Below are 27,650 nucleotides of genomic sequence, written 5' to 3' on the forward strand. Positions count from 1 at the left end.
TTTGTTTGTTTGTTTGTTTTTTCTCCATACAGGTGACCCAGGAGTTTTTGTTTTTTTTTTGTCTCTCTTCCCCCCCCTTCTCACCGTCTCTTCTCCCCTTGGGTTTTCTTTCTTTCTCTCCCCCTCTCTCTCTCATTCATTCCCCCTGTCCTATTTATTAAAAAAAAAAAAAAAAAAAAAAAAAAAAAAAATGACAAAGGATGAACTGAAGCTCTGCCATCACGTAATGTCGCATACTGCTGTTTCTGATGTCATTTAAAAAAAAAAAAAAAAAAAAAAAAAGGATCCACGGCCTTATGGTTTTTTAAACCGATGATCTTAAACATGTGAGCTCATCAGAACTGAAAATGAAGACAACCAGTTGGCTCAATTCTACCGAGTGCAGCTACATTTCAAGCTTAAATACATTTCTCCTGTAACTGTGTTTTCTTGGCCTCCATCAATGAAATACTGCACAGTTTATATTTAATAAATATGCAAACATTTTAAAAAGAAAACATGTTTAAGATAGTGTAAGTACTGTTGAATATGTTAATGGCAGGTTTGATGAAATTACAAACGTGGTCAGTCTGATGTATGATCTGATGCAAACTGCAGTTCTGTTAAATACTGTGTTGACATGTTGATGCGTCACAAAGATCAGGTCTGCTCCAAATGAAACTCTGCTGCAGTTACCAGTGTTTCCAGTTTAAACTTCCATGGAGACTGTGTGCTTGGCTGAAAACAGCAGCATCATTGAAACACGTCTGATTGTCATGAATATGATGTGAGAGCGAGCAGAGAGCTGATGCTGACTTCAGTAAAGAGCTCAGCTGTGACTGACTGTGTGGATTATATATGTTATACCTGGAAGTGTCTCTGCATGTCTGTGACTCTGGATTAATGTGATCCGTGAACAACTTTGTGACGTCTGCATGTTAGTGATGGTCTCACAGTAAAGTCTAGAGTATTACATGAAACACAACCTTATTGACGCCACTGATTTGTGTGTTGTTTCCCAGAACACGCGACTCTTAGCAAGACATTCTTGGAGATACACGTTTACCTCGTAAAGTCTGGTTAGCGTTGCTGAAAGGTTTTAATTCAACCCAAACGATGATGCTGAAATAAAAGTCCGAGACAAAACTGTTTGGTTCCAGTGTGTCCAAACTCTGATCTTGTGTTTCCTATATTAGAGCTGGAAAGCTGCTGAACACGTTTCCATGTTAGTTCCTGCAGCAGCCACTGAAACAGCATTTCTACAGTCCAGCACTGATTCAGCTCATAACAAGGTTCAGGTTGGTTCCTGCTGTAGACTCTAATAAAAAATGACTATCTATTACAAACCAGACAATTTTTCTTGGATTGATGTTCTTCCTGTGAGGAGCTGCTTCATGGCCTCTCCTTGGTGAGGTTGATCTGCCAGCACTCTTCTAAGAAAAGACTTTTCTGTGGGATCCTGAATTAATGGATCCTGCAGCAGCCACCAGGCCCAGGCTCTTCCAGCAGCCACCAGGCCCAGGCTCTTCCAGCAGCCACTAGGCCCAGGATCCTCCTGCTCCACCAGGCCCAGGATCCTCCAGCAGCCACCAGGCCCAGGCTCTTCCAGCAGCCACCAGGCCCAGGCTCTTCCAGCAGCCACTAGGCCCAGGATCCTCCTGCTCCACCAGGCCCAGGATCCTCCAGCAGCCACCAGGCCCAGGCTCTTCCAGCAGCCACTAGGCCCAGGATCCTCCTGCTCCACCAGGCCCAGGATCCTCCAACAGCCACCAGGCCCAGGCTCTTCCAGCAGCCACTAGGCCCAGGATCCTCCTGCTCCACCAGGCCCAGGAGCGTTAAGATGCCGCCTAAGAGGAGCAACGTTAATGAGGAGGAACTGGAGGACATAAAGAAATCCCTAAACTTTATGTCTGAAGAAATAACAACAATTTCAAAACAACAAAAACTGATACTCAATTTAATGGATGATATTAAAGAACTAAGAAGGCAGAGCGAGGAAAAGGACAAGAAGATTGCTATGCTGGAAGGACGGGTGTCAGATCTGGAACAATATTCAAGAGTAAATGATGTGATAGTGACAGGACTGGAAACCAAGCATCAGACATACGCACGGGTAGCAGCAGCAGAGAGAGGGGAGCCACCCGAGCAAGAGCTACGCTCTTTGGAAGAGCAGGTAATGGCCTTCTTTAAAAGCAAAGGTATAGAAATGGACAGTAAAAATATTGAGGGATGCCATCCTCTTCCGAGAAAAAATCAAATACCTGCCATTATCATTCGTTTTGTTAATAGAAAACAGAAAAAAGAACTGCTCAAGCAAGGAAGAAAGCTAAAAGGTACAAATGTTTATTTAAATGAACACCTAATCAAGAAAAATGCAGACATTGCAAGACAAGCAAGAATATTAAGAAAACAGAAGAAAATACAGTCAACTTGGACGTCAGACTGTAAAATATTCATTAAGTTAAATGGAACACCAGAGCAGGCTAAGGTTCTAGTCATCAAAGAGATGACGGAACTAGAAAAATATAACTGATAAATGCAAAGCAGTGCTAAATATGATGTGACCGTCCAAGTGCACAACCAACGCAGATGTCTGACAATTTTCAACTAACAACTCATATAGATATTGAAAATAAGACATTGATGTATGACAGCAACATAGATCCTGATTGTAATTTCTTTAACAATAAGACAAATGAATGCAATTATTATACAAATGAGCAACTTAAAAAGGAATTCAAGGTAGAACAGGGTGTAACAATGGTTCACTTTAATAGTCGAAGCTTATATGCAAACTTTCAATCCATCAAAGACTACATAACACAGTTTGAACAGCCATTCAATGTGATAGCCATATCGGAGACCTGGATAACTCCTGGAAAAGAAGAAGACTTTAAAATAAATGGATATGAATTCCTTCATGTAGACAGGATCAACAAGAAAGGAGGTGGGGTGGCACTTTACATTGATAAAAACCTAAAGTACAAAAGAATGGGAAGAATGACAACTGTTATTGATGGAGTGATGGAATGTTTATCAGTGGAAATAATTATAGAAAAAAGGAAAAACCTAATTGTCAGTTGTATATATAGAACACCAGGATCTAAGATTGAGATATTTAAGGATAATATGGAGGACTTATTTACAAATATAAATCAGAAAAGAATGTTTATTTGTGGGGACTTTAATATTGACTTATTGAATCCAAATCATAATAAGAGTACAGAAGAATTTATTGATTCCATGTACAGCATCGGTTTATTTCCACTGATAACAAGACCGACCAGAATAACATCTCATTGTGCAACTCTATTAGATAATATATTTACAAATATAATAGAAGGAAAGATAAAAAGTGGGCTGTTAATCAATGATATAAGTGACCATTTACCAGTCTTTGCATCGTATAATTGCCATTATAAAGTGAACAACGATGGACATAAGATTATTTACAAAAGAATAAGAACAGAGAAGACCTTAAATTGTCTTAGAAATGAACTTTTAAAGCAAGATTGGAATATTGTATATGAACAAACAGAAGTTAATAAAGCTTACGAAGGATTTTTAAGAACATTTAACACATTACTTGATAAAAACTGCCCAGTAATTGAAATCAATAGGAAACACAACTATGCAGGAAGACCATGGATGACAAAAGGACTACAAAATGCCAGCAAAAAAAAGAATACCCTATATCGAGAATTCATAAAAAAAGAGAACAATAGAAACTGAAATGAAGTATAAAACTTACAAAAATAAATTAACTAATATAATGAGATCCTGTAAAAGAGAGTATTACATTAAAAGGTTAGAACACAATAAAGATAACACAAGAGATATATGGAATGTATTAAACAGAATAATCAAAAATGAATCAAGGAATAATGATTACCCTGGGTACTTTATAGAAGGGACAAGAAGTATTAATAACATGGAGGAGATAGTAAATGGCTTTAATGAATTCTTCGTAAACATAGGGCCAAAACTGGCAGAAGAAATAAAGGTTGATGGAATAGAAAGGGACACTGGTGAAAATATTGAAAGGAATAGTAGCTCAATGTTTTTAAGAGCAGTGGAAGAGAAAGAGATTTATGACATAGTTAGAGGACTTAAGAACAAAACCAGTACAGACTGGAATGATATTGATATGGTAACGGTAAAGACAGTTATTGATGGTATCGTAAAACCATTAAAATATATATTCAACTTGTCGTTTCAAAAAGGAGTTTTTCCACAAAAAATGAAAGTTGCTAAAGTTATTCCCATTTACAAAACCGGTGAAAGACATCATTTTACAAACTATAGACCAGTGTCAATACTCTCCCAGTTCTCTAAGATACTGGAAAAACTCTTCATAAAAAGATTTGACAGTTTTGTGGAAAAATATGAATTAATGACAGATAGTCAGTATGGGTTCAGAAACAACAGATCAACAGCTTTGGCACTGATAGATTTAATGGAAAAGATAACGGAATGTATGGATAATAAGAGGTATGCGCTCGGAGTTTTCTTAGATCTAAAGAAGGCGTTTGATACTGTTAATCATGAAATTCTATTAAAAAAACTGGAAAAGTACGGGTTTAGGGGAGTGGTTTTGGAATGGTTAAAAAGCTATGTAGGGAATAGGCAACAATATGTACAAATAAATGAATATAAATCTAATTTGATGGATATAGCTTGTGGAGTACCTCAAGGTTCAGTACTGGGTCCAAAAATGTTTATTATGTACTTAAATGATATCTGCAGAGTATCGGAGATTTTAAAGTTTGTAATATTTGCAGATGACACAAATATACTGTGTTCAGGTGTGGAATTGCCACAGGTTTTGGAAATGATCACACAGGAATTAACGATATTAAAGAAGTGGTTTGATATAAATAAATTATCATTGAATCTCGATAAAACCAAATTTATGTTGTTTGGAAACCAAAAGAAAAACATCGAAGTAGAAATATGTGTTGACAATGTATATTTAGAAAGAGTAAATGAAATAAAATTTCTTGGGGTGATCATTGACCACAAGCTCTGTTGGAAGCCACACATTACTTATGTTCGGGGGAAATTGGCATTGCCGTCCTGGGAAAAGCAAAGCATATGTTGGATCAGAAAGCACTGCACATTTTATACTGTGCTTTACTACTGCCATATATGAGCTACTGTGTAGAGGTCTGGGGAAACACATACAAAAGTAACACACAAACAATAACTATAATACAGAAAAGGGCCATTAGATTAATAAATAATGTAGGGTACAGGGACCATACAAATGCACTCTTTGTCAAAATGCAAGCTATTAAATTCCAAGACTTGGTGAAGCTTAAAACAGCGCAGATAATGTATAAAGTCAGAAATAAATTGCTTCCCAAAGAAATCTGTAAATTGTTCATAGAAAGAGAAGGTGGGTATAACTTAAGAGGGAAATGGAATTTAAAAATACAAAGTGCTAGAACAACTTTAAGAACTATGTCAATCTCAATTGCAGGAGTTAAATTATGGAACAGTCTAACAGAAGAAATAAAAGACAGTCAAAACATAAAACAGTTTAAAGTAAAATATAAAAACCTAATTTTAAATAAGTATAAGAATGAAGAAAACGGGGTTAACCCAGGATGGTAATGTTGCTGGTAATGGTGTTGCGGTTCTTTTTTGGTTGTTTTTTTGTTTTTTTGTTTTGTTTTGGTTTGTTGTTTTTCCATAACTTGTGTATCTGCAAATATACACATTCTGTATTTTTCATATGAAAGAAACTATACTGTGGTGGGGCTTGCTAATTTCTTGTTTTTGATTTATGTATGTTATGTTTTGTTTTACTTCATATGTTTATATGTTTCATATGTTGTTTGTTTAATTTAAGACAAAAAAAAATTAAATGAATGAGAGGTAAAACTTGAGGGGGTAGGGACAAATAAGTAAATACTTCAGCCTACTCCTTTTCAAACAAATAATGGAATGATATTTTGTAATGATTGTGAAGGCACATGTTTGAAATGTTTGAAATAAAAATGAACTGAACTGAACTAAATGTCCACAGCAGTAGGTGGAGGAGGAGGTGGGGCCCTCAGGCAGCAGACTCTCTTTGTAGGACCAAGAAACCAATCAGAAGGAACTCGGGTTAAAGAGAGCGAGGAGGATTCAAATGCAATGATATCCTGCTCAGCTACAGCTGACGGTCAGTGAGAAACAGCAGCTCATTAAAAGTTTTTAAATTACTGACAGACGGAGCAGCTGCTATGTAAAAGTGCAGGTTAGATATTTGGAGCCATCACTGAAATCCTCGATCAGCTCTGCTTTTGACCCCACATCTAAAAATGTCAAAGGACAGTTGGTTTGTAGACGTCAGGCTCTGAGGTTTACCAAGAGAGTCTAACAGGAAGCCCAACAGTGCACGTCAGAACTTCTCTGACACTGTTATACCAGAAATGTCCTTACCTGGTTGGCAAACCCACCAACCTGACACACCTGAAGTCTTTGGCACAAGTCGTGTTGACTATGTTCACTCAGGTGCTTGGTCTTCAGACCATGTTGTGATTGATGAACCTGACTTGACTCCTACCAAGACTGACTCAGATCTCACTGCACCACAGCCAGTAAGGTGGAGGCGCTCTGACAGAGAAAGACATCCACCTGAGAAGTTTCCTTATGAGGAAGTAGGAGAGCCGCTGACCTTGGCTATTAGCTCCTTTTCTCAAACCTCAGCTGTTGCATTCTCCACAACTGTTACCCCACCACGTCCACGTTGGTCAACGATGCATGATGGGACTCGCCCGGTGGCGCCAGTGTCCGGCAGCCTGGCCTCTGTCAGTGCGCCCCAGGGCAGCTGTGGCTACGATGTAGCTGCCATCACCAGTGTGTGAATGTGTGTGTGAATGGGTGGATGACTGAATGTAGAGTAAAGCGCTATACAAATGCAGGCCATTTACCATTTAAGTCGTGTGGAAATGCGGAGAGTCTGTGAGCTGCATTCACAAACAGGTTGGATCACTCTGAATGACAACGATTAGAGGAGGGTCTTCCATCAGTACCAAGCTCTGCTGATTTTCATTAATAAAACTTAAACCTGCTCAGTGAAAAACAGAGTGAAATCAGACAAGACTGAGTCCACTTTTAACTTTGTTTCGTCAGATTTAACAGGAACTCATCTGAAGATCAGCCTCCTCCCTGTACGGGGAAAATTCCTATCAAGTCTCCACCTGTCCTGCTTCAGGTGAAGCCCCGCCTCCTTCCAGGAATCACCTGTGTGTCTGTGTTTAGTGTGCAGCTGTGCAGCTTGTTGTTGGTGTGTGAAGAAGCTGTAAGTTTGCTCTGTTTCCTCCTTTAACAGTTTGTCTTTAGGAACTTTATGAGCAGATCAGGAAGTGAGACGTTTGTATTTACATAAAATAAAACCAATGAGATGATTTGATGATTGGCTGAATCCACTCTGGTTATCAGTCAGTAACTCTGCACTCAAACATTTGTCTTTGATAAACAGTTTAAAACGATCTGAATGAAACTTTGGATCCAACATCACTGGTGGAACAATGATCGTCCCTTTAACTGGAAACAGATGAAACCAGTTTGTTCTTCAGAAGCCGACATTCAGGTTTTACTGAGTGACGTCAAAACAACATGAAGCTGCTCCAGCTCAGTTCAGGGTCACTGCAAACAGAGATAATCAGAAGTAAATACAGACTCTCTCACACACCATCAATATTTAAGGATGTTTTCACTGCGGTTTAAATCCTACTTATACTTGATGTTGATGCAGGAGTAAAGCCTCTCAGCATCAAACACATTTAAGCCTCTGTGACTCAGGACTGTGTGAAGTGCACAATCGAACACTTTTTAATCTGTTTCAAGTTAAACACAATGAAGTGTTCAAAGGAAAAACATGTTACTATGTGAATCCTGCTTGATGGACCAGAGCAGAGCCTCCCTCTGTGCTCTGTTCATCACTCTGTCAGTCTGAGTTATTCATGAAGCACAAGCAGCTGATGATAAGCTGGTTAATGTTGGCACACACACACACTGTGACACTGTCAGACATGAGGAAGTGTGCAGGTAAACTCTGCTCAGAAATGACAATGAGGAGGTACACAGACTGATGGAGCTCATAGAGTGAGACGTTTATTTTACATGAAGTAAACCTGATGTATGATCTGATCTGTGGATCAAACTGATGTGTTTAATAACCTGTTGTTTAGGGCTGGGCGATATGGCCTCAAATCCATATCACGATATATTCTTCTGTATAACATATTTTCCACACTTAAAATCCTTTAATTTCCTCAAAAATCGAGAGTGTGCCTTATGTATGAATTCTGGTTGTGCTTACTGACCTCGAACCGATTTTGGCTGCAGAAATCTGTTAAAAATGTTTTAGTACAACTTTGGTAAGCAGCACTGCTTGATGGATCGTCAGAGCATTACGGCTGCCGTAGTGAGGAGCTTCACGGAGTAATCTGGGTCCAAAACTCCGACAGCTTCAGGTACCAAAGTCAAACGAACACTAAGAGTTAAAAACGGTCTAAATTCTTTCATCTTTAATTAAATCATCAGCGTTGCTGCTTTACCAGGTGTAACAATTAAGTTTAACATCCAGGTAGGGCTGCTCAATTAATCGAATTTTAATCTCGATTACGATCTGGGCCGGTTCATGCCCGAGAATATTTTCATGGACCGGCCATTAAGGTGTCGCGGATAAATACAACAAAATAAAACTAGTGCCGGTACCGAAAAAAAGAAAATTTATTCATAACACACGTGAAAAGACCCAGGAAAACCAAGTCAACGATAAAAACGATAACAAAATAACATGGAAAACCGATAAAAACCCTGAAAACTATACATTTCACACCTGAGCCTCAACTCTCGCGGCCCGGTACCAAACGACTCACCGACCGGGACCGGTCCGAGGCCCGGGGGTTGGGGACCGCTGATTAAGAGGACCCGAGGGAAGCTTGGAAAGCTAAACAGAAGTTATTTGGAGAGGAGAGTGACTGCTGTTGGTTGAAAAGAGGTAAAAAAAACTTCAGTGGTTTGGAAACATGGGTTCAGTCAGACGTGGATCAAGTAGACACAGTGTGTAAACTTTGTTACGGTGTCATAGCTGCACCACAGAGCAACACTGCAAAGTTCACTAAACATAGATGTTTACATTTTTCATTTATTTTTTTATATTGCAAACATTTGCACTGTTATCAGTATTTGCACACTATTTAATATTATTTTTTGACAACCTTTAAAGTCATTATTCAACACATTGTTATTGTTAAATAAATATTGTCAAATAATCGAGATCTCAATTTCAATGAAAATAACCGTGATTATCATTTTTGCCATAATCGAGCAGCCCTACATCCAGGCATCCATGAAAACAGAATTTATTCAATTTAACGGAGTTAGAAGTTAACAGGAAGTTAGCTCGCTAGTTTCCACCTAAACATTTCATAGCATATTCTGACTGAGAGATTTTTGAAACTAATTCAAACGTACAGCTCTGCTATCACTTCCAACATAAATGAAGACTAAACAGCAGTGGCGTTTGCAGGGTTACTGAAGTTGGACTACCTGGTATATAATGTTGTGCTACATGATTGCTAGCGACACAGCTATGTTAGCATAACATTAGCACAGTGAAGCTGGAGGATGAAGCCAACTTTTTGGCTTTCCCCATATTTCAAAAGTGTTTCATCTCTTTGCTATGACTGTCGCCCGCCATAATTGCAGATGATAATTGTTGTAGCCGCTGCGATGCTTTCGACCAAAACAGGCGCAGCTTGATGACATCATCAACATGCGGTATAGTCACAATCTCTATCTTTGGCCAAATTTATATCATTTCTATCGTATATCGTTTCTATCGCTCACCCCTACTGTTACTGTTGATCAGCTGAGATCAGCTGTGCTACAAACTGGAACTCTGCTGAACTGGATTTACTCGTTTGGTGAACTTCCAAGAACGAATGCTTCCTTGGCTGAACGCAGTGAACATAATTAAAAAAAAAACAGCTTTACTTGCACATAAATCTGTCAGTAAAGTCTGGATAATAAATTCTGGTGGTGTTATAGGTTCTCTTGGTCAGCTTGGTGTTGGTTTGGCTCCTGCATAAAACAGTTTGCTCTCATATTTGACACTGACAGGAACAAAGAGTAAAAAACACGACAACCAAACTAAAAAAGAGAGACGAGTTAAAGCAGAAGATATTTTGTGTGTCAGAACATGTGATCCTCACCAAGAGAGAAAAGCTCTGATTATTGTTGCTGAACTGTGATGGTGAACAGTCTCCTCTGTTGATCCCAGTGTGACTGAAGTCCGTGTGATGAGTGAGGACTGAGCCTGTGTTGGTCGATCGTCTCTAAACAGGATGTGAAGCATCAGTTCAGTTGTATTAAAGCCCTGAATAAACAGTCCTTCTGGATCCACTGTCTGTGTTTGGCTCCTCATCTTCAAAGACTCAACACAAGATGTTGGTCACATCAACATAAAACACAGGATTTGCTGCAGATGTTGAAGTGTGTTCTCCATATGAGAGAAGCTGCTGATCGTGTTTGTATGTTAGCACCTGTAGGATCGATGAACAGCTCTGACTCAGTTCACTAACCAGGCTCAGGGGAATAACTGGGATATTTCCCCAACAGAGATGTCCTGCTGGGATCGTTTTCCTGCTCTACACTCTGGTGTTTCTGCTCAAAAAAACAACAAAATGAATTTCCATGAGCCTACAGATCGTGGACTTCTTTGAGAAACTTAAAGAAGACGCTTTTCTTTCCTTAGATTGAACTTAAACAAAGGATTTGAGGAGCAGAAAAGTTTTTAAAGAGAAATTAAACATATTAATAAATATTCAGTTTATTTTATGTTATTTAGGTGTTTAGGTTATTTTTCTGTTTTCTGTCACACGTCTGCTCTCGAGTCGTTATCAACAGTGTATCAATGCATTCCTGTGGGTGGAGACAGAAACACACACCCAAAAAGAGCTCAGAGCAAGAATAAAAGAGGAGGAGACAGGATCAGAGTGGGACAGTGGAGCTTGTTGTTGGTGTCTCTGTGTGAAGAAACTGTAAGTTTGCTTTGTTTCCTCCTTTAACAGTTTGTTTGTTTCTGTGATGTTTGGACCTGATGTTCTCCATCACACCGACACTCTCTCTCCCCTCTGTTCCATATGTGACAGAGGGGAGAGAGAGTCTCTCACTCAGAGAACCAAGGTTACAATGTAACCACACGTTCAGCTCTTGTGTTTGAATCCTCATGATTATAGATTATTGATTGGCTGGAATCAAACAGTTTGAAGAACATTTATTCGTGTGGTAGTTTCAGCTGCTGCTCACAAATCTGATAACAGGAACAAGTTAGTTCCACAAGGAAGACGTTTGTCTGGGCGCGTTGGCCTCGTCGGTCATGTGACCGTGTTACTGTTCGGGCTCAAACTGATACGAGTGGTTTAGCAGGTGTGACAGGACGATGCTGCACAGCCTCATTGTTCAGGTGTGAGTCAGACTCTGAGTCTTTATACAGTCCTGTTTAACAACATGTTGTTCCTGTTGATGCGTCACAGAGATCAGCTGTGCTAAACTCTGCTGCGTGCAGCTACTAGTTTCTCTAGTTTGGTGATGGAAACGTCGATGAGACTGTTTCCATCACCAAGCATCACGAGGAACACCTCTGAGTCTGATTCTGACTCTGTGCATAAAACCACAAATATCCCTTCATGTCTGTTCATCTGATTCTGTAATGTGAGAAACTTTGATGTCTGAATTTTGAATCATTAATCATTAAAGTCCAGACTCGTAATTCTTAGAGGTTGGACTCAGCAGACGCTCCATAACACAACATCATCACAGTCCTTCAGTTATGATTTCATATGATTGCAGTTTTGAGTGTTACAGTGATGTGTTTTCATGTTGTTGCAGGTCTCTGAGTGTCAGTGAAACCTGTCAGTTAAAACGAAGATCTTTCACTTCATTTCCCTCACTGCGTTTCAAGACCTGATTTTCTGATTTTCATGCGCTCACTTCCTGTGTTGTGACAAGTTAATTATCCTGAGTGCGCACTGGGCAGGGAGACTCCGCCTCCATTAAAACCAACTAGATGTGGAAGTAGTGACGTTTTAGTTTAGTGCAGACGTGAGAGATGAGTGTCGTTACATTGCTGTTCATTTTCTGTTACAGCGTTTATTGTCCACACGTGTGATCAGACAGGATTATTTCAACGATCTCATGTTTATTTTATCCTCCTGTAACTTTATGAAGAGCTAAACTGTCAGCACTAGTTAGTCCTTATAAGAACTGTTTGTGAGCTAAGAATCAACAATGACAAAGACTGTGAGTGTCATGCAGTGACTCCTCAGAATTAGGCTGATTTTTAAGTTTTGTGTCAATCAAAGCTAGAAGCTGGTGTAGCGTTGAGCTTTATTGTTGATTAATTAAAAAAATATATGTAAAAGAAAAAAGGACTAGATGTGTTTTCTGTCTTTAGAAAAAGGTAAAATTGGTTATATTTTGTTGGGCTAATTCTGACCAATCGTGACAGTCCAGAACTTTTCCCTGCTGCTGTATCCTGTAACAATCAGTGTTGGGACTAACGTGTTCGTAAATAACGCGTTAGGTGTGATGATAACGCCAACTGATTTTAGTTTTATGATTCCTGGCTCCCATCTATGAGGTTTCTCATGTTTGTAAAAGTTACCTCATCATCCTCAGAGTCATCCTCCTCAACTGGCTGCTACTTTATGAAAACCATGTGTAACACCTGCACATGTGTTTGAAAAAACAAACGCTTTGATTTTGACACCCCAAGAAATCTAGATCTGCACGTGTTCAGAGTAAGAGCAGAATAAACAGCAGCAGAAGCTGATTGATGAACAGCTGAATGACATATCAGCTGTAGCTGCAGCATCTGCACAGAGTTTGATTGGCTAACGCTGATTTGTTTGTTTTTTTAAACAGGACAGCATAGAGAGAGAGGAGGAGATGAAGAGTGCAGCAGATTGATGAAACAGTGAAGAAGAGGTGAGCATCTGACAGAGCAGAGCCAGTTTAAAGGAGCCTCACAAGCTCACACATGACAGCTTCATCAACATGGAGCTCTGAGTGTTTATTAAAGGATCATTGGACGCTCTGACACAGCTGACTGCAGCCTTTAGCTGTGAGCACACAGTGTCTCACATTTACATTCACTTCCCTGTCAAACTCAGTAACTTTAAACAGCTGCTGTTATCAGGTGAAGATAGCAAAGCTTTCAGGGCTGAGCCCCAGTGTTTCAGGATAATGGCCCCAGAGACCACAGTCACATATGTGGGGAAGGATTTTAAGTTTAAAACTTCCTTTAAGCACTAACAGCAGAGACGCACAAAGTCGCAGACAGGGAACAAAGTATTTTAGGTTTGTATTGTCAGATTATTTAATCATTATACTGAACAAATATGTGAAAAAGTAAAAACCTCTATTATGATGAGGTTATCACTACATTCACATGTCGTCGATGTGTTCTTTCACACAGATCAGTTTCAGTGTGTGTGGCCCGTACACTAAACCATGACACAAATTCATATGATGTGACACCCAGACTGTGTTCACGGTTTCTTTTGGTAAAATCATCTTCTCGTGTTTTTATAGAAAGATGATGGAAGAACCTAAAGAACAGCCAGCCAAAGCAGCTCCATCAGCAGGTAGGAGATCAGTGCTTTGTATGATGAGACGTATGGATGTATAGACTTCAGGCAGATTCTTTTTTGTAACTGTGACAAGTACATAAAATTCACGAGTTGTAACCTGTCCTAATCTTTGCCTTAATCTTTCTGTGGGACATTAATATAACATGAGAACTTCCAGTCTAAGGAGTTTGGCAGAGAAACAACTGGACTTTTTTGTACTTTGAACCCACATATGAGGTTAAAACGATGCCACCTTAAAATGAAACTGAAAAAATATTGAAACTGAAACAAATGTATTGAAAGTGAAATGATAGTGAAAAAACATAAATATAGAAATTTAAAGAAAAAACTCACTGTTCATGTGGTTTTCACACTTACATCGTTTTTTTCCACGTACAGTTATTTTTTCAGCTTCAATTAGTTGGCACTGCTTCGGCATCTGAGGGTGCGCTTGAGGGGCGGGGCTTCAGAGCCACATATATGAGCCACATATGTTTGCGCACATTATATTGCTGACCAGTGACTGTAGAAATCATGGACGACCTAATATCTGCAGCAGCCGCAGTCATGAAGAAACTTGCGTATCTCTGAACGGCACATAGAGCGGGGACGCTGAGAGGAGGTCCAGCGTTTACCGACTGTTTCAAACTGACAGACTCAGGTGTTCTTCAGTGTCTGCCTGACAGAAGGACCTGAGAGCCGCCACAATATTTTTGGTAAGTGAAAGGTGTTTGTAAGCTAATCTGTAGCTAACATCCTTAGCTAGCTAGGTAAGATGGGCACTCGGCTATCGGCAAAACTTGTTTTGTAAAGTTTGTTTAGCTAACCCGTGCAGGTGAATGAAATGAGCAGAAACGCACCGGGCTGCTCCGTCAGTAACTAACCACAGTTACTGTACTTTTATTATGAGTATTACACTGTAAGAGCAACAGGCTGCACTCTGCTGCAGCTCCTGTGCAGAGCTGATTATTCAATATGTGCAAACAGCAGCATGTTTTCACTCTTTTGCCACATCTGTAAGGATATTAACACATATTTTAAAAAAGGCTTGCACTTCAGTAACCCCTCATTAATCATCAATTACAGATTAAATAGCAAAGCCTAATATTTATGTACTCAAACCAAATACTTCTGCTTGGCAGCTTAAGTTAAAATGTGTGTTTCATTTTTCCTCGGATTACATTTTTAGCACTGACTCTGTGTATTGTTTTTACTAAGTTTGTTTCAAATATTCAGGTTAAATAAAACAGTCTGAATCATTCTTATTGAGGTAAGTTCACAAAGTTACATGTGCAGTACAGCTTACATCCTTTGAGAGGGAAAAAAGCATTAATATTTGTTATGATACCTCTGTATGTTGGTGACCACGGTGCAGCAGCAGACTGAACCAGGACTGAAACCTGCTCCGTCTGCTCATGTATGCAGATTCACATTCACAAAGCACCAACAACTCAAAGGTTAACATTATATTGGAAAATCTGTTGGTATATACGGCTTTAAGAAATAAACAGCTCGTATGTGAGCAGAGCTGAAGAACTAAAGAAATGTAAGAGAAGAACTTCAGATCCTGGGTGTGTGAGGACAGAAGGATCAGCTCTATTTCAGATTTGAGATAAACTTTATATTTCAGTTTGTGATGGTTCAGTTCTCTTTGTGATTACAGGAGCTGATTCAGACCTCAGCACCACCCAGTGACAGCAGACAGATCATCCAACATGTTCACATGTTAACTGCAGAATGAACTGATGCAAACAGTACAAAGGTTAAAGCACCACATGTGCTGTAGTGAAAGCTGCAGCTGTTTTATGGATAAAAACAAAGTCAAAAGGATTAATCACCCATGTATCATATGAATGTTGGGTTTTTCTCTGTATCTGTTATTGTACGATCTACTGTACAATATAAAGCACCTTCAGGTGACTGTTGTTGTGATTTGGCGCTATATAAATAAAATTGAATTAAATTGAAATGTAACTGTGTCACAATATATCAGCATTAACAGGACCTCAGCTTGGTGTTTCACAAAGCTGCTGATCTCAGACCTGCACAGCTTCCGTTTTAAACACTGAATGTACTCAGCTGCATGAAGAGCACGTTTGAGTTTCTCTGACACAATTAAATAAAAACTGATGAAGGTCAAAGGTCGTCACTTGTATGTCGAACTACAGACTTGTCATCTGGAATTCTTTCACAGTTTTTTATTTTTGCCAATAGTGTGTTATTTACCATTAAGTGATTCAGAGTCATTCATACCAGAGTAACCAGAGAGGATCATATATTTTTAAATATATAACTATCCACAGGACTGAATATAATATCTCTAAGTAAAAGTCCAGAGACTCTGAGGATTATCCAAGTATTTATAACATTACACAAAGCAAAGTTCTCCATCACACAACGCTCAAAAAGAGATTTCTAAGCCGAGTATGCATCATTCTCAGACTCCTCTCATACTGCCAATAAACTCTTCCAGCTCCTCCTCCCCTCCAGGAGGCGCTACAGGAGCCTTCAGACTAAAACCAGCAGGTTTAGGAACAGCTTCTTCCCCACAGCTGTCACCCTACTGAACTCAGTCCCCGCTGAGCCTTTCCATCCACACTCACCTAACCCTTCTACACTCCTCCTCCCAGTGACCATGATCCTTTCATTATCAACATTCACCACGTTGGTTACTGCTGTAGTTTTAGGACACTGACATGGTGTAGTCTCTGTTATAGTGCCTACACTGTTATAGTCTGTTCAGAGAGCTACGCTTCCACTACTGTAGATATTTTCATAGCACTCTGTAGATCTGTTTACCTCACAGTGCTTCATCTTTATATATGTATATTTGTTCATAGTATACCTGTATACTTGCCCGTCTGCAGAGGTGGGTAGTAACGAGTTACATTTACTCCGTTATATTTACTTGAGTAAGTTTTTGGAAAAAAAATTTACTTTTAAAGTACCCTTTTTGCACGATACTTTTTACTTTTACTTGAGTACATTTGTGAAGAAGAAACGGTACTTTTACTCTGCTACATTTCCAAAATTTGACTCGTTACTTTTTAAAAAATAATTAGTTTAACACATTAGATAACATGCCGCCAGTGGAGTTTCCGGTAACTTTTTTACCAATCAGATGTGGCCATGCAGTCACATGACCAGCTTGAAACTGTGGCGGGCCCAAGCGTTTCAAAGTAGCGGACACACGGAAAGAAGACACACATGAAAACATGGCAAAGCCAGTTGTCTACGCTAGAGCTGAAGAGGATGAACAGCATTTTCCTCACATACAAAGAATGTTTCGCTTAAAGGCAAGGCAAGGCAAGGCAAATTTATTTGTATAGCACAATTCAACAACAAGGTGATTCAAAGTGCTTTACAGAGACATTAGAAACAAAAACAAATAAAAAGCATGATTTAAAATTGATTAAAACAAGCAAACAAACAAACAAACAAAACAGTATATAAAATCAAAACCAATAAAATCAGAACAGTAGATAAAATCAGTAGTTAAATGTAAGTTTTGAAATTTAAGCTTAAAGTGTGGATTTGGTGCTTTATTCAAATGCAGCTGAGAACAGGTGAGTCTTCAACCTGGATTTAAATAAACTGAGTGTTTCAGCTGATCTGAGGCTTTCTGGGAGTTTGTTCCAGATATAAGGAGCATAAAAGCTGAATGCAGCTTCTCCGTGTCTGGTTCTGACTCTGGGAACTGATAAAAGACCTGATCCAGATGACGTGAGGGATCTGGAAGGTTCATACTGGGTCAGGAGGTCACTGATGTATTTTGGTCCTAAACCATTCAGAGCTTTATAGGCCAGCATCAGAACTTTAAAGTCTATCCTCTGACGGACAGGCAGCCAGTGTAAGGACCTCAGAGCTGGACTGATGTGGTCCACTTTTTTGGTCTTAGTGAGGACTCGAGCAGCAGAGTTCTGAATGAGCTGTAGTTGTCTGACTGATTTTTTAGGTAGACCTGTAAAGATGCTGTTACAGTAATCAAGCCTACTAAAGATGAATGCATGGACTAGTTTTTCCAGGTCCTGTTGAGACATCAGATCTTTTATCCTTGAAATATTCTTGAGGTGATAGTAAGCTGACTTTGTTATTGTCTTAATGTGTTTTTCTAAGTTTAGGTCTGCATCCATCACTACACCCAAATTTCTCACCTGGTTTGTGGTTTTTAGATGTATAGATTGAAGTTCTCTGGTGACCTGTAATCGTTTTTCTTTGGCGCCAAAGACTATTACCTCAGTTTTGTTTTTGTTTAGCTGGAGAAAATTGTACGGGGCCTTGGTCTCCTGGTGACATTGTGATATATATTTGTGTGTCATCTGCATAGCTACGACAGTTTATTTTGTTGTTCTTTATAATCTGTGCCAGTGGGAGCATGTAGATGTTAAACAGAAAGGGTCCCAAGATGGAACCTTGGGGAACTCCACATGTGATACTTGTCTGCTCAGATGTGAAGTTACCTATTGATACAAAGTATTTCCTGTTTTCTAAGTATGTTTTGAACCAGTTTAGTACAGTTCCTGAAAGACCTGCCCAGTTCTCCAGTCGTTTGAGTAATATGTTGTGGTCAACTGTATCAAATGCTGCACTGAGATCCAGTAAAACTAAGACTGACATTTTTCCACTGTCTGTATTCAGACATGTGTCATTAAACACTTTGGTCAGAGCGGTTTCAGTGCTGTGGTTCTGTCTAAAACCTGACTGGAAGGCATCGTAGTAGTTATTCTGTTTTAAGAAGTAACTGAGCTGTTGAGAAACTGCTTTTTCAATGATCTTACTTAAAAATGAGAGATTTGAGATCGGCCTGTAGTTGTTCATTTGTGTCTTGTCAAGATTGTCCTTTTTCAGTATAGGTTTGATTACAGCAGTTTTTAGTGATTCTGGAAACACACCTGATAATAAAGAAAAGTTGACGATCTGTAACAGGTCTGACTCTAAAGTCTTTGAGACCTTTTTGAAAAAACTTGTTGGCAGGACATCTAAACAGCAGGAGGAGGAGTTCAGTTGACCTAAGATGTCCTCCAGGTCTTTGCTGTTAATAGGTTGAAACTGTTTCATGGTGTTTAAACAGTTTTTTGGTGGACACAGTACATATCCTGGATCTGCTGTTGATGTACCAATTGCTTGTCTAATTTTTTGGATTTTTTCTGTGAAGAATTTGGCAAAGTCATTGCAGGCCATGGTCGAATGAAGTTCAGCTGCCACTGACACAGGAGGGTTTGTTAGCCTGTCAACTGTAGAAAATAAGACCCGAGCATTATGGCTGTTTTTAGTGATGATGTCAGAGAAGTAGGACCTCCTTGCACTCCTCAGTTGTAAATTAAAATTGTGAAGTTTCTCTTTATAGATGTCATAGTGAACCTGCTCAGCTTTCCTACACTCTCTTTTTTCATTTTTCACCAGTGTGGAGTTTCTCCATGGAGACTTTTTCCTTCCAGAGATAACCTTCACCTTAATGGGAGCAATAGTGTCCATTACATTTAACATGTTAGCATTGAAGCTATTGACGAGCTCATTGACTGACCCTCTGGGCAGGTCAGGTGTTAATGGGAAGACCTGGTTAAAAATTGCACTACTGTGTTCAGTTATACACCGTTTTGTGATCACTGTTGTTGATATATTTGTGTGGGCTGAGATTTTACTTTCAAAGAAAACACAGTAATGATCAGACAGGCCCACATCAGACACAGTAACCTTTGAAATGCTCAGGCCTTTGGAGATCAGTAGGTCAAGAGTGTGTCCTCTATTATGTGTGGCCTCTGTTACATGCTGAGTCAGCCAAAGTTGCCCAGAGTGTTACTCAGGTCTTTAGTCCCTTTGTCCTGAGGGTTGTCCACATGGATGTTAAAATCCCCAGCAATAATTACACAGTCGAAATCAACACAGGTCACAGACAGCAGTTCACTGAGGTCATTAAAAAAGTCTGTGCAGTATTTGGGAGGCCTGTAAACATTAAGAAACACAACTTTGGATGGGGCCTTCAGCTGTAAAGCCACATATTCAAAAGACTGAAAACTTCCAGGAGATAGCTGCTTACATTGAAATGATTCATTAAATAAGACAGCAACCCCTCCTCCTCTCCTGCTCACCCTGGCCTCACTGATAAAACTGTAGTTAGGAGGGGTCGTCTCGATGAGAACAGCTCCACTGTTACTTTGGTCCAACCAAGTTTCAGTTAAAAACATAAAATCAAGGCTGTGCTCAGTGATTAAATCATTAATTAAAAATGTTTTCCCAGCTAAAGATCTAACGTTTAATAAAGCCAACTTAAGTGTTTTAGAGGCATTACTTGTCCCCTCGTGTTTGGGAGCAGTCTGTGGCACACAAGGTATGTTTACTATGTTTAAAGATCTTTTAGAGTGCAGCTCTCTGTGTTTTGACCAGGCCACATGTCTCCTGTCACCTAAAAGTACAGAGATTTTAAAACCTTCTAGTAAACAGGGTCCCAGCTTCTCCTGGGAAAAGTCACCACTGCCATAATCCTCGCAGCCCGGACCCTCCACACATCACACATCAGACTGCGGAGACAGAGCGTGAAGGTGGTAAGGAGGAACTAAGGGGGGCGAGGCTGGGCAATGTGACTTCGATTGCTCTGATGAGGGCGGGGCTCGATGGCGAACCTTTGGCCGCTCTGGTGGGGGGTTTATGGGGGACAAAAAGGGATTGGGCCGGGGGGTAGATCTGAGCCCAGCATTGACTCGCTCCATCATCTTCTCAGTGAATTTCAGGTGTGGGGAGGAGGGAGAAAGGGAGGGGGAGGAGGGTGATGGCCTGTCAGGGGTTTGGGGGACTGGGGAAGATCGTGGTCCCTGGTCCTGGTCGTTGGTGTTGTTGAGAGAGTTGGAGGCAAATAGGGACCCCTCTTCTTGCCTCAGATGTCTCTCCTTTCTGAGGCTCTTCCCGGGTGGGGGCAGATGGAGCTCCTCCTCAAGGTTTCTGCTGGGCTTTGTCTGTTCTTGGAGTACTGTTTGTTCCTCTTTATAACTCCTCGTTTATCTCAGCCTTGGCACCAAGCACATATGGATGACGTATGGAATAAAACAAGTTGGAGGTGAACAGTTTCACCCCTGACTTGTTAAAATTAAATCCATTTGCTTTGAACAGATGCCTGTGTTCCCAAAAAATATTAAAGTTGTTGATAAAATGCACCGAGTGGGCAGCACATGCTGATATAAGCCATTTATTCAGTGTAAACAACCTGCTGAATCTCTCGTCTCCTCCTCTGACCGGCGGTACAGGTCCACTGATGAATACAGCTGCATTCAGAGAGTTTACAGTATTTAATAATCCAGTAAAGTCCCGTTTCAGAACCTCCGACTGTTGTTTGGACACATCGTTTGACCCTGTATGCAGAACAATGTTTGTCACAGTTGGATATTCATCTGCAATTTGAAGAATTCTCTCCTTCAGGTTGTTGACCATATCGTTAGGAAAGCAGAGGACTTTAGTGTTCTTACCGCACATCATTTGTACATCCTTTACGGCAGAGTCACCCACAATCAGAGTTTCAGGCCTAGCCTTTAGCTTTCCCTGTGGTCTTTTACTTTTCAACAGATTTTCAGACCTTACTTCGCTGCTTTTAGATGGATGGTTGTCCGATATAGATCCAGGGTCCTTTGATAGTGGAGCAAATCTGTTGTGCAGTTTCACATTCAGTTGTTTTGGAGGTTTGTTGTTAACCTTCCTATTCACTGTTGTCCAGTCCTGTTTCCTCTCGTATACAGGGGTAGAAGAGCTTCTCTGTCTCGTAGGAAGTGAAGGCCAGTCGGTTTCAGAGATTTCAGCTCGCTGTGCTCTGCCCGTGATACGTCCTCCGCCTTCCAGGAGACATGATTTATGTCTTGGTTTTGCACCAAGACAGTCCAAGGGGGGATTATCACTTGAGGATTTATAATAATGCACAGAGTCTACTTTCTTGGTCATGTTATCTGTGCTCCTTAGCTGTGTACTAGCTTGCTCATCGCCATTGTTTTGAATCAAAGGCAAGGTTGTTTCATTTCCACACAGTCCATTTACCTCCACGTTTACTTCTAAGCGATGAATTTTTGTCTCCAGTACTGCAATCTTCTGCAGGAGGCTGTGGTAGTCATCTGTGGAGAGGGAAGGCATCTTGTTGCTAGTTAGCCTAGCGGTTAGCACCTTTCCAGGCTATTGGGGCTGTTCGGTGCCCAGACACTGTAATCAGGCTTCAGCTGTGTCTAGGCCACAGACACACGGAGCGCTGAGGATTGCTGTTTCTGTTAAGAACACTTTAGTCCTAATGATCTATAAGTGTCCAGAAGCTATCGCAGGTAAGCTCATACGGAAAAAAGGGAAAAAATCAGCATAAAAATCAATAAAAGAAGAAAAGCATTTAAGGAGCAAACAGCTGACGCGTCCACACTCGCAAAAGATACCATTGGGTAAAAGCAGCACAAAAGAGCAGCTATGTCTTCAGTGAGAGCCAAAACAAACCAACTTTTCAGCGTGAAACAACTCAGTTCATGTAACCTGAGGAAACTGTAAGTTTTCTCTAAATATCTTTTAGCTGTGGTTAGCTGGATGTCAGTCTTATGTTACAGACGCTGTGTCGAGCTTGAGCTGCGAGTCATATTTTCGGCGCTACATTGTAGTGAGATAAGTTTGTGGGTATTTTGTGCAGCTTCAGCTGTCCTTTTAACTGCTCGCTGGTTAGCTAGCGTGAGCTATAAGCTAACAGCTAGCATGGTTAATGACGCTAGAGTTCCACGCACATGCAAACAGCTCGTCTCTACTGCTTTAACTGTTAAAACAGAAGACAATACTGCAGCTGACAGGGTTTATTATGTGAAACAGCAGCTTGTTTAGTTTAAACAGTCTGCATTAAGCTGGGCAAACACTGTGCGATTTTTTTTTTCAGTCGCGTTATTCAGCTCCTGCTCAAACTGTACAATTAAATCGCAGAGGTTAGAAGTTCATAGGTCACGATGCAGGGTCTCACACTATATGGCCTGATGCTCTGATGCGACCCGAGTGCTCAAACTGTGCCTTCATAACATGAAGCTTATCATACAAAATCTGTCCCTCGCTCTCCCTCTCTCTGTCTTACAGACACACACACCATCAACTTTGCTAAATTACTAATGAAAAACATTGACCAGGCAGCTGTGATTGAGTAGCAATGTCCATCCAACTCTTTTCATGGTTGTTGTAGTCATAATAATTTTGTGAGGCCACATTGAAAAGTGTTGGATACAGAAGCGTAGTACGGAAGCGTAGAGCCGCCACCCAGGCAAAAGAAAAATAGAGCTATGTCACATTATAACGTGAAAAGTTTATTATTATAGTATACTATTGTTCTAACAATATTAGATATAGTTCTAACAATATACTTTTCATGTTTGTACAATATACTATCATTTAGGTACAATATACCTATTACAATATACATAATTCTCACGTTCGTACTTGCACTCGTTCTTATTTTAAACTTAATCTGGAATGCAGGATATGAATGACAAGATTTTGTTTTTCATATTTTTCATTATTTTTCAGTTTCAATTTTTTCTTCAGTTTCATTTTAAGCTGGCATCATTTTAACCCTACACACCCTAAAATTTAGTATTTGTTGATGAGATGTTGAAGTGTTAATTGAACAAAGTTAAAATACAGTGGAACCCCGACTTACGAAATTAATCCGTTCCCGAGGGTCTTTCGTAAGTCGAAAATTTTCTTAAGTCGAAACAGCCATTGCACCTTTTGAGTGAGGTGATGCTGAACGATAGGCTAATTGCTAACTAGAACAACAATATGTCGTTCAAGTGGAACAGCGAAGCACGAGTACGGAAGCCAAGGGGTTGTCACATGATTCGAAGGCCTTGTGGGCATTGTAGGCTCTGCCAATCAGAGCCAGCGGATTTCGTTACACCGGCATTTTGCCGTACCATGGGCAGAAATATTGCCGTTCATTGCCTTCGTAACTTGAATTTTTTGTTAAATGGGGTATTCGTAAGTCGGGGTTCCACTGTATTTTTCACATGATTTCGACTGAGAAGCATGTTTATGTCTCTTTCTTCTTCCTGTAGAGGAGGAGCTTGCCAGGGTGCGGTCAGCCTTTGTCTGGAGGGTAACAATAGAAATCCTTAAACTGCTCCTTGAGGCCCTTGTAAGTGATGGTATCTTAAATAAGTTGGAGGAAGAATCGATACTGGAGGGGAACCCACTCAGAGCAGACAAGGCACGCAGCTTGATCGACACAGTGAGGAAAAAAGGAGACAAAGCATGCAAGATAACAATCAAGCATCTTCAGATCAAAGATCCTTTTCTTTTCTCTCAGCTGCGTTTGAACTCTGATCCATCTGCTCAACAAGGTGAGGTCATGCATCAGATACCATGAATAAAAATGGTCACCTTGCAGTTTGTTGAGATGTGAAAGTGAAACCTCAGAATTCATTGTAAGAAAAAGGAGAGGGCAAGAACGTCATTCTACGACGAATGTTTGGATTTGTTACATGCCTGCAAATGTATTTTCTAAACTACATGGAGGAATTTTGATGATCGTCATAAACGTGTGAAACTACTTAGATCTAATGTGAGCTGTATTTAATTAAAGTGTTCTTTACTTTTAAAAACCATGCAAACTGATTGCCTTAAAAAAGAAAAGTCAGAGTGTTTCTCTAACAAGAGGACACTCTTTAAGCATCGGTCATTTGACTTAAATGTTTAATGAAAAAAATGCCACATTTACATATAATAAAGCAAATTGTGGCCAGAAAGGGTTTACATTATCTTTTGCCATTGTAAATTACGAGAAGAATTAAATGTGAATTACTGAATCTCTCTCAGATGCTTCTTTAAATAACATAGCAGTGGGGAACGCTATGACACTTCAATGTTGTTATTTTTGGTTACAAAGTTTGGAGAAGAGGCACAGAAAGCATAAACCTGTTTAGCCTGCACATGTTGGCATCAGGTACATATGAAAAGCTGCAAAGCAATGCAGATGTGTAGGTTCAAAACATTTAACGTGGCTTTTTTCAGGAAATACATTTAGGAATTCCTGAAGCCCCTTTTTGATTTCTGGTAGAATGAGTATATTAAAAACTTGATAGGTTAAATAAAGGCCAAAGTACATCACATAGCTCCTTCAGACCAGATTTGTATTTTTCCTTCTTTTTTTCCTTTTTTTGATTCAGATGCTCTTCAGAAGTGTCAGCCTAAACTTAAGTCTGTCTTAAAGAAGAAGTTCCAGTGTGTGTTTGAGGGGATCGCTAAAGCAGGAAACCCAACCCTTCTGAATCAGATCTACACAGAGCTCTACATCACAGAGGGAGGGACTGCAGAGGTCAATGATGAACATGAGGTCAGACAGATTGAAACAGCATCCAGGAAACCACACAGACCAGAAACAACCATCAGACAAGAAGACATCTTTAAAGACTCACCCAAAAGACAGGACCTGATCAGAACAGTGCTGACAAAGGGAGTGGCTGGCATTGGGAAAACGGTCTTAACACAGAAATACAGCCTGGACTGGGCTGAAGACAAAGCCAACCAGGACATCCAGTTCATATTTCCATTCACTTTCAGAGAGCTGAATGTGCTGAAAGAGGAAAAGTTCAGCTTGGTGGGACTTGTTCATCACTTCTTTACTGAAACCAAAGAAGCAGGAATCTGCAGCTTTGAAGACTTCCAGGTTGTGTTCATCTTTGATGGTCTGGATGAGTGTCGACTTCCTCTGGACTTCCACAAAACTGTGACTGATGTTACGATGCCCACCACAGTTGATGTACTTCTCACAAGCCTGATCAGGGGGACGCTTCTTCCCTATGCTCACGTCTGGATAACCACACGACCTGCAGCAGCAGACCAGATCCCCCCTGAGTATGTTCACAGGGTGACAGAGGTCAGGGGGTTCACTGACCCACAGAAGGAGGAGTACTTCAGGAACCGATTCAGAGATGAGGAGCAGGCCAGCAGGATCATCTCCCACATCAAGAAAGCTCGAAGCCTCCACATCATGTGCCACATCCCAGTCTTCTGCTGGATCACTGCTACAGTTCTGGAGGATGTGCTGGAAACCAGAGAGGGAGGACAGCTGCCCAACACCCTGACTGAGATGTACATCCACTTCCTGGTGGTTCAGGCCAAAGTGAAGAAGGTCAAGTATAATAGAGGACGTGCAACAGATCCACACTGGAGTTCAGAGAGCAGGAAGATGATGGAGTCTCTGGGAAAACTGGCTTTTGATCAGCTGCAGAAAGGAAACCTGATCTTCTATGAATCAGACCTGACAGAGTGTGGCATCGATATCAGAGCAGCCTCAGTGTACTCAGGAGTGTTCACACAGATCTTTAAAGAGGAGAGAGGACTGTACCAGGACAAGGTGTTCTGCTTCATCCATCTGAGTGTTCAGGAGTTTCTGGCTGCTCTTCATGTCCATCTGACCTTCAGCAACTCTGGACTCAATCTGCTGGAACAACAACAAACAACCTCCCAGAAGTCTGAAACAGGAGAATCTGCAGAGAAACACTTCTACCAGAGTGCTGTGGACAAGGCCTTACAGAGTCCAAATGGACACCTGGACTTGTTCCTCCGCTTCCTCCTGGGTCTTTCACTGCAGACCAATCAGGCTCTCCTACGAGGTCTGCTGACACAGACAGGAAGTAGCTCACAGACCAATCAGGAAACAGTCCAGTACATCAAGGAGACGCTCAGTGAGGATCTGTCTGCAGAGAAAAGCATCAATCTGTTCCACTGTCTGAATGAACTGAATGATCGTTCTCTAGTGGAGGAGATCCAACAGTCCCTGAGATCAGGAAGTCTCTCCACAGATAAACTGTCTCCTGCTCAGTGGTCAGCTCTGGTCTTCATCTTACTGTCATCAGAAGAAGATCTGGATGTGTTTGACCTGAAGAAATACTCTGCTTCAGAGGAGGCTCTTCTGAGGCTGCTGCCAGTGGTCAAAGCCTCCAACAAAGCTCTGTAAGTAAACATGAACTCATCGCTTCATTCTTAAAATCATGGGAAATAAATCAGAGGTGCTCAGTTCAAAGAATACTACCACTTTAGAAAAATTAAATAGTCATGATACTTTAAATATTTCTCTCCAGCAGGACATGTCAGCATTTCTGAAATATTTTTGTCTTCAACTCGAATCAAAGCACAATCCAGATCCAGCCTATAAGAACATGAGCTCTGATCCTTCAGCCCCTCTGACAGGTTTATTATCCTCAAGTTGTTCACTTGTCTCCAACAACCAGGAGTCTAGCTCTGTTTTTTAAAGCAAATACTTGAGCTTCCAGACTGCACCTACATCGTTTTCAGATGTTCTTATTTTAAGGTCTGGTTTGTGTCTCATCTTTATTGCAATCCCCCATGTCTCTCTGTTTTTCAAATATAAATCTGTTACCTCGGTGTGGCCAGAACAACATGGTGAACCCAAAATACAGACAAAGGTGAAGGAACTGAATATTACTAGACGTGAAGGCTTTATTTACACACAGGAACTTGACACTTGGAATTTTTTAACATGAACTGTGAACTATGGCGGAAGTCAAGCACTTGAAGCTGTGAGCATGAAGTGGGCTCTGTGGTAGGTTTCCGGAAATGGGTCTTGGTTGATGGTAATCTGAGTCACTGTAACAGAGGTAGAGCAGCATCAGAAAGATCACTGGTGGAGGTTACAGTAAGTGAACGAGGTTATCTTCAATGTCTTATTTGGGGTTTCTGTAGCTCAGGAGGTAAAGCTGGTCTGATCTGACCTACTGATCAGAAGGTTGGTGGTTCGATCCCTGGCTCCTCCAGTCTGCATGTCAAGTATCCTTGGGCAAGATACTAACCCCAACTTGCTCTCTGATGCATCCATCAGAGTATGAATGTGCGTGAATGTACTTAGAAAGCACTAAGTTCAGATAAAGTGTTTGTGAGAATGGGTGTGATTGGGTGGATGTGGCATGTTGTATAGAGCGCTTTGAGTACTCCGGGAGAGTAGAAAAACGCTATATAAGAATCAGTCCATTTACCATTTACTTGTCAGCAGTCGGAAAGCAACTTGGGGAAGGCAGGTGGTGAGGTCTG

General features: G+C 40.6%; 2 protein-coding genes across 2 annotated transcripts in view; both read left to right on the forward strand.

The window, feature by feature from the left end:
- The window catches only part of LOC112431789 (NACHT, LRR and PYD domains-containing protein 12-like), a 301,046-nt gene that overhangs the window by 148,280 nt on the left and 125,116 nt on the right, over positions 1-27,650 (forward strand). The gene's annotated exons all lie outside the window — the stretch shown is intronic.
- LOC112432513 (NLR family CARD domain-containing protein 3-like) lies at positions 12,902-27,391 on the forward strand. The gene is made up of 4 exons (XM_076888543.1): positions 12,902-12,969; positions 13,576-13,628; positions 23,657-23,941; positions 24,767-27,391. Exons 2-4 carry the CDS (start codon positions 13,580-13,582, stop codon positions 26,557-26,559), a joined length of 2,127 nt encoding a protein of 708 aa, XP_076744658.1. The 5' UTR covers positions 12,902-12,969; positions 13,576-13,579; the 3' UTR covers positions 26,560-27,391.

This window comes from Maylandia zebra, linkage group LG2 (genome assembly GCF_041146795.1).
Source record: "Maylandia zebra isolate NMK-2024a linkage group LG2, Mzebra_GT3a, whole genome shotgun sequence".
NCBI lineage: Eukaryota > Metazoa > Chordata > Actinopteri > Cichliformes > Cichlidae > Maylandia > Maylandia zebra.

Bases quoted from the DNA above. Each gene is read 5' to 3' on its own strand.
- LOC112432513 (XM_076888543.1), top strand. From the start codon at position 13,580: ATGATGGAAGAACCTAAAGAACAGCCAGCCAAAGCAGCTCCATCAGCA. The intron at 13,629-23,656 runs GTAGGAGATCAG...TTCTTCCTGTAG, and splicing joins CAAAGCAGCTCCATCAGCAG to AGGAGGAGCTTGCCAGGGTG. The intron at 23,942-24,766 runs GTGAGGTCATGC...TTTTTGATTCAG, and splicing joins TGATCCATCTGCTCAACAAG to ATGCTCTTCAGAAGTGTCAG.